The sequence below is a fragment of the Ursus arctos genome, unplaced genomic scaffold (assembly GCF_023065955.2).
Source record: "Ursus arctos isolate Adak ecotype North America unplaced genomic scaffold, UrsArc2.0 scaffold_4, whole genome shotgun sequence".
Taxonomy (NCBI): domain Eukaryota; kingdom Metazoa; phylum Chordata; class Mammalia; order Carnivora; family Ursidae; genus Ursus; species Ursus arctos.
Genome location: NW_026623056.1, coordinates 81,383,497 through 81,396,862, shown reverse-complemented (window position 1 = coordinate 81,396,862; position 13,366 = coordinate 81,383,497). Strand labels below are relative to the sequence as shown.

Genomic DNA, 13,366 nt, shown 5'->3' with positions numbered 1-13,366 from the left:
TTCTCCTCTCAGTCTCTTAGGGCTTTGCCAAGGTCTGTTCTCAGCCCCCCTTCTATTGTCTTGTGGATATTCTTGTGTACATCACATGGCTTAATATTTTGTTTCAAGGAGGAGGAAAACTCAATATACAGTTTTCGTACTGTCTTATTACTTATCATTGTAGTGTGAGGATTTGGCAATGCCATTAAATATTCTTCATAAATATAATTTGTAGTGGTTGCATAGCACTTGCATGAGCCATTACAAAAAATCCCTGCCAGAATTTAGTTCCAAGAAAAATGTCTATAAATGGATTTGGGGGGAGGCAGCATAATATAGTAAAAATTATTCTGGAAGGGGTTTTGTATCAAAACGACAGACTACACACAGATGCCTACCTCCTACTCCTCCATATCCCTAGAAATGACAGAAAGGATTTTTATTTTTTTATTTTTTTAGAGAGAGAGAGTGAGAGAGAGTGTGTGTGTGTGTGTGTGTGTGAGCTCGGGAGGGGCAGAGGGAGAGGGAGAGAGAGAAAGAATCTTAAGTGGACTTCACGCTCAGCACAGAACCCTACATGGGGCTCGATCTCATAACTCTGAGATCATGATCTGAGCCAAAGTCAAGAGTCAGACGCTTAACCTACTGAGCCACCCAGGTGCCCCAGAAAGATATTTTTTTAAGAAAGGACAAATCATAACAATCTGGAAAAATAAAAATATTGCCATCAGAGGAGAGCAGAAATATGGAATTCTTTAAAGAGAAAAAGTGGTCAGGGTTAGCTGTGTGCTGGACTGCTGAGACAGGCGGGAGCAATTTTGATAACCTGGTGCACGGCTGAGGAAGACAGTTATTTAGGAGCAAATGGGTGACCTGGACTGTGCCCTTTCTTCCTTGTGCCAAGCAGTGTGCAGAAAAGTAACTCACCCCAAGTGTGAAGCAGTGAGTAAAGAGCAAAATGAGAATGCCCGTTGGTGGCTGGTTATGGAGAAATGTGAACTGATCTGCATACATTTCAGAGACTATTGGGTCAGTGACAGACTGGATCTGTGTGCCTGTGTGTGGACGAAATGCCTATTAGTGTTCTCTTGCTGTGTGACAGTATCACCACAAGCAGCGATTGGCAACAGCACCCCGTTAGTTCAGCACCCCAGTTTCTCTGGGTCAGGACTGTGGGCATAGATTGCCAGTTCTGTGTTTCAGGGTCCCATCTGAAAGCTGCAACCAGGGTATCTGCTGGGGTCGCAGTCTCATCCCAAGGCTTGATTAGAGAAGGATCCACTTCCAAGGTCACATGGTTGCTGCTAGAATTCGATTCCTTGCAGCCATTGGACTCCCCAGTCCCGTTAGATTCTTTTGTTGGCTGCTGACTGGATGCTGACTCCAGTTTTCTGCCATGTGGGTCTCTACAACACGGAACTAGCTTTCTCCAAACCAGCAAGGGAGAAAGTCTTTCAGCAAGATGGATGTTATAGCCTTTTGTAATATAACCACAGAAGTGAGGTCCTGTCACCATGATTACATGACATCATATTCTATCCATTCTATTCATCATATTCTATAAATTTATCATACTCTATCCATTCTATTCTATGCAAGTCCCAGGTCCCACACACACTCAGGAGAAGTATTTCTTAAAAGTGTGAATATCAAGAGAGAGGGGTCATGGCGGCCATCTTAGATCTGCCCACCATAAGAGGTAAGGTGCAGAAAAGGAACCAATTATTTTTCTGAAAAATTGGTTGGATTCAAGTCTGTAATGGATAAGGACGAAGACTTTTTGATTTTAGGCTCAAATCAACACTGACAATGCAACATAGGTATAAAGCTTTCTTTCCTGACACTCACTTTCCTCAAGTATAAAATGCAGGAGCTGGACTGGGCACCTGGGTGGTTCAGTTGGTTAAGCATCTGCCTTCGGCTCAGGTCATGATCCCAGGGTCCTGGGATGGAACCCTACTTTGGGCTCCCTGCTCAGCGGAGAGTCTGATTCTCCCTCTCCCTCTGCTCCTTCTCTCCCTCTCACTCTTTCAAATAAATAAATAAAATCATTAAAAAAATAAATTTTAAAAATGCAGGAGTTGGACTGTTTCTAACATTCAGATTTCTTACATTTTATATATAAAAAACCCAACAAATAACAGAACTACTTCTTGATCCTTCTACCGTTTGAGCTATCTTTTCTCATCATTTTTCTTACCTGCCTTGATAATCACTTCTGAAGGGTAGTCTACTTTTATTTGTTCTTCTTAAAATTAGTGCTGCCGGGGTAGCGCCTGGGTGGCTCAGTTGGTTAAACGTCCAGCTATTGATTTTGGCTTAGGTCATGATCTCAGGGGCATGGGATCGAGCCCGCCCCGTACGGGGCTCCGTGCTGAGCTTGGAGCCTACTTAAGATTCTCTCTCTTCCTCTCTCTCTCTGCCCCTTCCCCCTCACACGAGTGCTCTCTCTCTCTCTAAAAAAAAGATAAAATATGAAAAAATAAAATGAGTGTTGCCAGTCTTAATCACTTACAGTGCAGATTGTCCCCCTCTCTTTTACTGCATGATTTTCCTCAAAGGTCATTAATAACTATTTTTGCCAGATTCAATGACGTGGTCTCAATCCTCATCGTCCTTGACTATTATGGTGTCAGGTGCCGTTGACTTTGCCCCACAAACTCTCCCACTTGTTATAGTGCCTGTTAGCTTTGTGAACATGACTCCCCAGCTACTCTCTGGGTCTTGTTTACTAACATCTCTGAGTTCCCTTGCTCCTCATCCCCTTAGAAGCAGGAGTTCCCCACGTTCTATTCTCAGTCTTTCTCTTTTATCTGGTGGATCTTATTTACCAATGATCTTTGTACTATTACCTTCAGGAGATGAAGGCCCAGTAGTTCCATCCAGCTTCTTTTCTTCTAAGCTATTCCTGTTTATTTTTAACATGTAATTACAGGCATGCCTCACTTTATTGCCCTCCACGGATGTTGTGTTTTTTATACATTGAAGGTTGGTGGCAGCCTTGTGTCGAGCGAATCTATCAGCCCCAATTTTCCAACAGCATTTTCTCACTTTGTGTCCCTGTACCACATTTTGTTAATTCTCACAACATTACAAACTTGTTCATTATCGTTATATTTGTTATGATGATCTGTGATCAGTGATTACAACTCGTGGAAAGCTCAGATGATGGTTAGCATTTTTTAGCAATAAAATATTTTTTTAATTAAGGTGTGCACATTGTTTTCGTAGGCAAAATGCTATTTAACACTTACAGGACTGCGGTAGAGTATAAACATAATATTTATATGCACTGGGAAACCAAAAAATTCATTTGACTCACCTCACTGGGATATTCGCTGTATTGTGGAGGTCTGGAACTGAACCTGCAGTGTCTCCGAGATATGCCTACATAACTTCCTCGGCACAAGGAACCCCTCAAAATCAGCACCCTCCCCCTGAATTCCTTATTGCCATTACTCAAAGTGCATTCGCCCTGTGCTAGTGAGCCTTTGGGTTTCTTTCTTTCCTTCATGGCGACATCTTATTCAGTGCTAAGTAAGTCCTATACAGTTTTCCTCTACAATGTCACTCAAGTCTGTCTTCTTATCCCCATTTTTATTGCCACTAGCTTAATTCAGATTCTCAATTATTCTTTGAATTAAACAATTCAGTGGAATATGAATAGGTGTCCCTCCCTCCATTGCTCTCTCCTGCAACCTATCATTCACACGAAGGCAGCCCTAATCACATCATTTCCTCAATTAAATCCTTTAGTAACTGCTCTTTTATCTACCTCCACACCTGTCATGCACGTAAGGCTATCCCTTCTCTAACTCTGGCACTCATTTACCAGAATTTTCTCCTTAACTTCCCTACACAGTGCAGTCCTCCATCTGAATGGATCAGCTCACTGATCCCCAGACAAACCCAGACACTCCCGCTCTGCCTTTGCCAATAAGAGTCCTTCTTCCTAAACGCCTTTTAGCCTCCACCTGTTCATATCACACTCATCTTTCATGGCAACTCCAACAACAATTTCATTCATCCCTTCATTCAGGAGATTAAGATATACTAATGAGTTCCAACTATCCACCGACCGGATGTGGACTGTGGGCATGAAATAAGCCTCTGATCTTAACAAGCATTGATATTGGGAGCGGTTTGTTATAGCAGCAAAACTAGCCTTTCTTTATTGATGTGTTCTTCAAGAACATAACACAGTGATCTCAGGCACTTTATAAGCTGAAGCCCTTTCAAGTATTAATCACATATCAAAGGCACTTCAGCAAAGTAGTTAAGAGCATGGCTTTAGAGCTTGATTCTGCTTATTAGCCATGTGACAGTGAACAATTTATTCAAACTCTCTGGCCTCTGTGTTCTTATGAAATATCACAATACCCACATCATAAGATCCCTGTAAAAAGTAAATGAATTGACATTTGCTAAGTGCTTAGAAAAGCGCATAGTAAGTCTTGTCACTATATACGGTGATAAAACATATAAATAAGTAGTACATGTGGAGTGTTCAGAACAGAACCTAGCACAGAGTAAGCCTTTCATGAATATTGATTACTACTAATATTTAAAATAAAGACAAATAACGATCAAATACTTGGCTGGCAATTTTTCTCTGGGGAAAACAAGCAAAAGGGGAGGGCGTGAGGAACAAATTCATGGTTCAGCTCTGGTGGGTTTTACCTCTGCGGAGATGCCTGGATACGTCTCCGTTACTTCCCTTTCTATTCAGCTATGTCCTGAGAAAAGAAACAGAACACAGGGGAATGGAAAAGACAAACGAAGGTTTTTTCTTTAATGATCTGTCACCCAGAGCAAAAGGAAACAGGCCACCTGTGACTGGCACCGAACACGCATGTCCACGGGAGATAAGCAGCTCGGGGCGATTTCACAGAGCCAAGCAAAGACAAATTCCTTGAAATCTCATGAAAGGCTGATTCGGAATTTATCGGGATGATTTATTCAAGAGAATCACCTGAGATTCTCATTAAAAATATTGATTTCCAGAATCTCATGGTGGTAGTGGGAGAAGATTGCTCTGAAAATCCAAATTTCAAAGAAGTCCTTAGGACGTTTCTTCTGCCGGCTGGTTATTTGAGAACCCCCGGCAAGTCCGGTTCTGCGGCTCAGACCGAGTAGCCGAAGTACCACCGCCACCAGGTGGCAGTAGATCCAAATTACAGGTTCCAATGGCATTGGATGGGAGCATCCGCAGTTCAATTTTTCCAGCAACCACCCAACCGTCGCGTTAAAATGAGGGCAGTCACATCACAGACATAGTTCAAATTTTCTAAATTAGCTGATGTAGAGTTTATATAATTTCGACCCTTGAAGACACAGCTTCTCATCATTTTCATTCATTTTTTTGGTTAAAAACTGAATTTGAAAATAAACCTTATCTTTTGAGTCTCTCCAACTATAAACACTCACAGCTTGTAGAATAAAAGAAACCACATTTACTTATGGGAAATGACCTGTAAAAAGCTCTTCTTTTTTAAAGTTTTAATTTGAATTCCAGTTCGTTAATATACAGTGTAATGCTAGTTTCAGGTGTAGGATATAGTGATTCAGCACTTCCATGCAACCCGGTGCTCATCACAAGTGCCCTCCTTAATCCCCATCGCCTATTTCTCCCAACCCCCACCCACCTCCCCACTTCATTCTCTATAGTTAGGAGGCTGTTTCTTGGTCTGCCTCTCTCTCTTTTTCTCCCCCCTTTTTCACTTGTTTTGTTTCTCAAATTCCACATATGAGTGAGATCATATGGTATTTGTCTTTGATGACTTATTTTGCTTAGCATTATATCCTCTAGCTCCATCCATGTCGTTGCATGTAAAAGTTCTTCTGTCAAAGAAACTGAGAGAGGTGACATCTTAAGAGAGAGAGAGAGAGAGAGAGAGAGATGTCTGACTGAAATAATTAGTTTTGCCTGTTGGACTCCATGATTGTCCATTAAGGAGAGAATAAGCCAAAAGAGTTGCTATCAATGACATTTTCTTTTTCTACTTCCAGAGAATCCAGACCCTCATTCACCCATAGAACAAAGATTATTTCCTAAACATTTGAATTGGAATAGACTTAGCTTTGCTGAGCTCAAATTCTTTCTGGTTTACCTTAGTCATGAGAAATGTTCACACAGGGCAAAATGTGAGCAGAAATAAGTGTTGTCTCCTTAAATATAACTGGCATTTCATAATGGATCACAGCATCCAAACTTGTTTTACTAGGAGTCGGTAAGAAGCAAGCACGGTCCAACGTGACTTTGAAATTGCACCTCATTCCACTCACCCCCAGTGTGGCCACTCCACAAGTCAGCCTGGCGGTGTGCAAGATGATTTACAATGAAGATTGTATGTTCTCCATGGGGGAAAAATGCATTAACAAGGGAGATGCTCATAAATGAAATACATGAAAATTACTGGTAGATGATCCACAGCCTTCCTATTATTTCGTGTCCCCGCAGCAACCTCTGTAAAGAAGACTTGTTCTCATGGATACACGTAGCAATGTTTTAAAAACTAAACACTAACAAGAAAACAAAATTATGGAGGTGAAATTCACACGAAAGAAAACGAACCCGTCTTCAAGGGAATATTGCGGTGGCGTTCAGTACATTACATTTACAGTGTTTTGCAATCACCAGCTCCAAGTTCCAAAAGAACCGTAACAAAAGAACTTTTGAACTTTCTCGTAACAAAAGAAACTCACACCTATTGAACAGTTGGTATATACATGTTTTTGAATGGCACAGGGAGAGAATTTCAAGACTCCTAGAAGTGTTCACATTGTTGCCAAAGCTCTTTTAGTCTAGCTGTGTCTTGGGAGGAGTTTATCATCGGAGGATTCAGAGTCTCACATGATGCAACCAGAAGGGTAGGTAAACGATGGGGCACTGATGAAAAGAATTCAATTGCCAGCCAAGGATGGCCCTGGCTTTGAAGACACAGCACATTCCTTTGCAAATAGAACAGCCAACAAAAATGTGGGCCATGAGTCTGTGGGTTCCTTTATGCGCATTTTATTACCAAATAAGATACTTATTTATGCAAATTAATGGAAAGATGTTTAGGCAGCTGTGTCATGCCCCCCAGCTGGAGGTATAAAAAGCCTTCTGCAGGAGCAGACCTGCATTCACACTCGGGTAACTCGCTCTTCCCTATCTATCCTATTCCTCCTCAACTCCTGCCACCATGACTCGTTTCTTCTGCTGCGGAAGCTACTTCCCCGGCTACCCTTGCTACGGAACCAACTTCCACAGGTCCTTCAGAGCCACCCCCCTGAACTGCGTCGTGCCCTTGGGCTCTCCCCTGAACTATGGTTACGGCTGCAATGGCTACAGTTCCCTGGGCTACAGCTTCGGCGGTAGCAACCTGTACAACAGGGGCTGTTGCTACGGCGGCAGCTTTTGCAGGCCATGGGGCTCGAACTCTGGCTTCGGCTACAGCACTTACTGATGGACCTGCGGCTCCAGGCATCTGCAGAACTCTCCCTCGATTCTCGGTGTGCCAGCCAGCCTGAAGAGCAGCGGCTGTCTTCCTGCCTCCAGCTGCGCGTGGGAGATCCGTCTTCCGTCTTCTTGCTGACTTCTTACTGAGCTCCTGGTCTTTGCCGATGCTGAACAAGCCACTCGGGCATCCATCCTGAACTGATCCTCACCTACAGCCAACGAGAGCAAGATGTGTTTCTCCGACGCACCTAAATTTTAGCCGTGAAGCAAGTAGTTCGCCTCTTGTAGTTGATCTGCTCCTGTGTTATTAAATTCGACGTTGACATCAATGTATTACAATTGGGTGTGGGTAGAAAGGGGTTCTGCTGTCAGTCTCTTAATAAATCTATTTCATTCAGCACACATATTTTTGTTCCTGTTATTTATTTTACTCTGCTTTTATGCTTCTGAATTCATCAGCCGGTTTCAATCTATAATGGCTGGCTTTAACCAAATCTTATTTTGAGTTCGGACTGTACACCGGGATAGGATGATGCCTAATGATTTTGTCCCTTAATGTTGAGATTTCAGTTTTTAAAAGGGCCTTAAAAGTGTCCTAAATTAAACTCAAAATACACTGCCATTGTCAGTGTTTCTCTATGCTGATTATAAGCAGGAACATTTCTTAGCTGTTGAAGGCTCAAAACATTTCTTCCCTTCTTTCGTTAGTGACACAATCCCATTTTGATTCTTCCCCCTTTTCCCTGCTGTTTATGACACTCAGCCCCGGAGAAATTTGAACCCTACAGGCTGTTGGAAGAGTTTCAACTAAATGGACCTAGTTATGAATCTTTGTTTTTAGGAGTTTCTAAGATTGGGTCAATAAAGGGAAGCCAACAGCTAAAATCATATAATATTTTTTTTTCCTTTTTGATAGATGAGTTTTATTTTTCCCATCCTCTTCACTTCTGATTATACATGTAACTGTATTAAAAATGAAGCCTTTATTCTTTCGAATGATAGTTGCCATCAAAAGCACTTGAAATGATATGTGGTCTGTACTTAGGAAATGCTTCTTGTCTTGTCTCCTGAAAAATCTCTGCTTTATTGAAGCAAAATACTTTGTTTGAATGAAAGCTTATTCATTCACATATCCAGTATTTATTGTACCCCTGCCTCTCTCAGAGAAGGTGCTCAATAATTGTTTGTTGACTTGTTAAATCTCTGCTTTATGGGTGCAGAATATAGTATAAGCCAATATAAAGCTCCTTCACGTATGCATGAAATACTACTGGGCTCTGGCCCTGTGCTAAGCATTTTGGGACCATAAAAACCTCCTGAGACAGAGACTGGCCTGGGAAGCTGGCTGGTTTCAAGAGATGTTCACTCAATAGACACCAAGTAGACACAACGCCAAAGATTGTCCTAAGGTCTGGGGGACAGAGAGGCAAATAAAACATAATCCTTGCCTTGAAAACTTAAATACACTTCATTCAATATGTAAAGAGCACTTAATAGTCTCTTATTTTATACCAATTAATGTGCTATAAATGATAATCCAAAGATAAATAGATATTCTTTAGTCATTTCCTTCCAAGGACTTAAAATAGGAGATAGTCTATGATAAGAGCCATATATATATATATATATATATATATATATATATATATATATATCACTTATATATGGCTATATATATATGGCACTTAGCCTAAGATCAAGGAAAGTATAACTATTAAAATGAGAAAATTAGTATTGATGTATTATTACCTAATTACAGTGCATACTCCGATTTTTTCAATTGCTCCATTAATGTCCTTTGGAGTTATTATTTGCCCTTGTCCGTATAAACATAGCATAAACAGTGTGGTAAGCTTGCATAGAAGGGAAGTTTGGGTATATAAACATGACCATGAGAGAGGTGAGCTAAGAGTTACATATAGAGACAGATACGGGTGTGCAAAAGGGAAAAAGAATGGGGCTATCTGGAGATGAAGTGGGCTTTCACTGGCAAACCTCCAACACATAGGTAGACTGACCTTCTGGTGGGACAATTCCAGGGGCATCAAGTACTAAATGGATGATTTGGGATCTCTACCAACCATAAGATTCTACATTCTATCATCATGGCTAACATTTACCTAAAGAGTAATTGTTCTAAAACCATAATTATTTTTGTGTTTTGCCAGTTAGACTTTTTTTTTTTTTTTTTTGACATAATTTCAGATTCACAGAAAAGTTGCCGTGATAGTACAAGGAAGTTCTGCATGCCTGGATTTATTAAATGTTTGCATCTTGCCCCACTTACTTTATCACTACATGTAATATAATACACATACAGTACTGTATGTGTGTAATATATATAATATTTACAGAGTGGCAAATCCGCTTCAGAATATATTTCAGGTACCGTTCCCTTTTTCTTTAGAACAAAAGCAGAATAGGGGCTCCTGGGTGGCTTAGTCGTTAAGCGTCTGCCTTCGGCTCAGGGCGTGATCCCGGTGTTCTGGGATCGAGCCCCGCATCAGGCTCCTCTGCTGGGAGCCTGCTTCTTCCTCTCCCACTGCCCCTGCTTGTCTCTCTCTCACTGGATCTCTCTCTCACTGGCTTTCTCTGTGTCAAATAAATAAATAAAATCTTTATTAAAAAAAGAACAAAAGCAGAATAATCATGAAAATTAGAAAATTTAATATTAATACTGTTATCTAACCCGTAGTACATACTCAAACGTAGTTAATTGTCACAATTTGTCTCTAGTGGTTATTTTTTCCCTTGTCCCTGCAGGATCTGAGCCAGTATCATGCGTGTCTCCCTTGTTCTTTACTCTGCATCAGTTCCTCAGTTCTCTGTCTTTCTTGACCTCAACCAATTTGAAGGATGAGGTTGATTATTTTATAGAATGTCCCTTGATTTCTGTTTGTTTGACTTTCCTCATGATTAGGTTCGCATTAAACATTTTTGGTAGAAATGCCATAGAAGTGAGGCTGTGCTCTTCTTGGTGCAATCTATCAGGAGTCCCATGATGGTCGTTGATACAAATTGGATTGGTATGAATTCTGATCACTTGGTAAAAGAGCATCCTTCATGCTTCTTCACTTCCTTTGTCATTAGTAATTCATGTGTTGATACTCTGACACTATGTAAGCGGCTTATTGCTTTTCAAGTCTTGACCCACTAATTTTAGGATCCATTTGTGAATTTCTGATTTTATAAGTCCTTCTACTATTTATTAGTTGGTATTCTACCATAAGAAAGAACTTTCTTTTCCTCGTTTAGTTTTTTGTGTGCTTATTTATTTGTATCAATATTTATATCAACAGAAGCTTGTGGATTCTTATTTTACTCAATATGTTATATTCTGTTAATGTTATTCTTAATTTTGATGCTCAGATTGCCCCAGATTTGGACAGTGGGAAAACCTTCACACAGGCTCCTAAGTTCTTTGGAAATGGCCCCATCGCTATTTGATCAATTCTTTACTTTCTGGCTCAACAGAATGTTCCAGGCTCCTCCTGAACTTCTCTGCTCCAGTCATGAAATCTGTGATTTCTCCAGGTCTCTAGATCCCTTAAGTGAAGATTGCAATTTAGAAACTATTGTTGCTATATATGCTCACTTATACTTTATCATGTGCTCTAACGATCATTGCTATGACTGTCAATCATCCTTTCAGATTTAATAATGATACACTAAGAAGCTGTGCTGGAGCTCTGTGAATGGGGGGAGAGTTCACAAATGATGCATTTAAGGTAAAAGGGGGACTGGCTGGCCTTTAGGCTGGCAGGGGAGGGGTCCCCAAATGCCAGAGCGTGAGGGTCATTTGTTCTAAAGTTCAAGTGACCATACTGGTTGCCCACTGGTTGAGCACTTCTGTTCTTCAGCTAGATTTTCATTTAAGCCCGCATCTCTGTTTTAGCCCCAATCCCTATGTTTTCCTGTGTGTTGCAAGTCCTGTTTCTGTCTGGGGATTTAAAGGGGAAGGTCAGCTTGCTCTTTGCTTATAGCCCCCTTTCATGGTCTCTGCTGTGGTTTCCTATTTCTTTCTGTTTTCTTTCCATCTCCTTCCCATCATCCAGAAATTTAGTAAATCTCTCCTCAATCCGTATTGTTCCCACAACTCTGTCATTGTTGGCTTCCACCCTTTATTATAATTGAATGGGTTCTGGGGAATAGAAGAGGCAAAGTCTGTTTGGTCTGTCTGCCATCTTTTTTTTTTTTTTTTTAAGATTTATTTATTTTAGAGGAGTGGGTGGGGCAGAGGGAGAGGGAGAGAAAAATGCAAGCAGACTCCATGCTGGATGTGGAGCCCCATGTGGGGCTTGATCTCACGACCCCGACATCAGACCTGAGCCTAAATTAAGAGTCGGATGCTTAACTGACCTTGCCACTCAGGTGGCCGTGTCTGCCATCTTGAAGCTAAAAAGTGTAAATACCTTAAAAAGCACAAGAAGGGATTAAGTTCATCATTTGTCTCCTTTCCTCCTGCAGTAATGATGTGACAGGCACAAGAATAGATAATTTCACTATTTATTTGCATGACAGTTTTTTTTGAGGTTGGCTTCATTACCTACCCGTGCTACTGAATAGAAAACTGATTTTAAAAAGTTAAATAATTTGTATGAGCTGTCTCATCCATTTGTAAAGAAAAAATGCCAGGATAGAGCCAAGGAATGTCTGACTCCAAATCCATCCCTCCACTCTAAAATGAATTATACAGCACTTTTAGAGTTATAAAACTCTTTCTGAGAACCATTCCTGCTTAATGTCACTCCTTATGCCATTGATAATTATGCTTTATATTTACATAGTGATTTACTCTTCACAAAATACTTCCATAGGATCTTATTTAATTCTTTTTTTTGTTGGGATATAATTGACAACATTATATTAGTGTCAGCTGTACACCATAATGATCTGATATTTATATATATTATAATCACCACAGTGTCTAGTTAACATCCGTCACCATACAGTTATAAATACTTTTTCTTGTGATGAGAATTGTGATGAGTTGCTCTCTGAGCAACTTTGAAAAATATGATAGCATATTAACTATAGTTACTGTGCTGTACATTATCTCCCCAGAATTTACGTGGCGCTGAGAGTTGTACCTTTTGACCACCTTCATTCATTTTGCACCCCCTCCACCCCTGGCTCTGGCAACCACCAATGTGTTCTCTGTGTCCATGAGCTCAGTTTTTGCTTTTTCCATCTTTAAGATTCCACGTATAAGTGACATCATATGGTATTTGTCTTTCTCTGACTTATTTCACTTATTTCATTGAGCATAATGTACCATCCATGTTGTTGCAAATGATAAGATTTCCTTTTTTTTTACATGAATAAAATTCATTATATACTATATATCTATATCTATCTATCTATCTATCTATCTATCTATCTATCTATCTATTATCTATCTATCTATTATCTATCTATCTATCTATCTATCTATCATCTATCTATCTATTATCTATCTATCTATCTATCTATCTATCTATCTATCTATCTATCTATCTATCATCTATCACATTTTCTTTATTCATTCATCCATCAATGGACACTTAGATTACTTCCATGTCTTGGTTATTATAAAAAATGTTAAGGTAAACATGGGGGTGCAGCTAGCTTTCTGAATTAGTGTTTTCATTTTCTTTGGATATATACAGAGATGTGGGATTACTGGATCATATGGTAATTCCATTTTTAAGGTTTTTGAGGACCCTCAAATGGCAGCACCAATTTACATTCCCACCAACAGTACAGATAGGTTCCCTTTTCTCCACATCCTTACCAACACTGAATTCTATTTAATTCTGACAATTATCTCGGGATATTAGGTATCATGAGGAAATTGGTGAAAATGAAGCAATTTTCCTGTGGACAAATAATCACCAAGTGAAAGAGCTGAGACTTGAACCATCTATCAAGCTGGGATTTCTGGATTCCTTCTGAGTCCATCCT

General features: G+C 40.2%; 1 protein-coding gene and 1 long non-coding RNA gene across 2 annotated transcripts in view; both read left to right on the top strand.

Moving 5' to 3' along the window:
- The window catches only part of LOC125281509 (uncharacterized), a 41,135-nt gene that overhangs the window by 10,498 nt on the left and 17,271 nt on the right, over positions 1-13,366 (top strand). The window lies entirely within an intron of this gene.
- LOC113255782 (keratin-associated protein 7-1) lies at positions 7,072-7,825 on the top strand. Its single transcript, XM_026499540.4, has one exon. The coding sequence runs from the start codon at positions 7,167-7,169 to the stop codon at positions 7,428-7,430; it is 264 nt and encodes an 87-aa protein (XP_026355325.1). The 5' UTR covers positions 7,072-7,166; the 3' UTR covers positions 7,431-7,825.

Coding starts and splice junctions, on each gene's coding strand:
- LOC113255782 (XM_026499540.4), top strand. CDS start 7,167: ATGACTCGTTTCTTCTGCTGCGGAAGCTACTTCCCCGGCTACCCTTGC.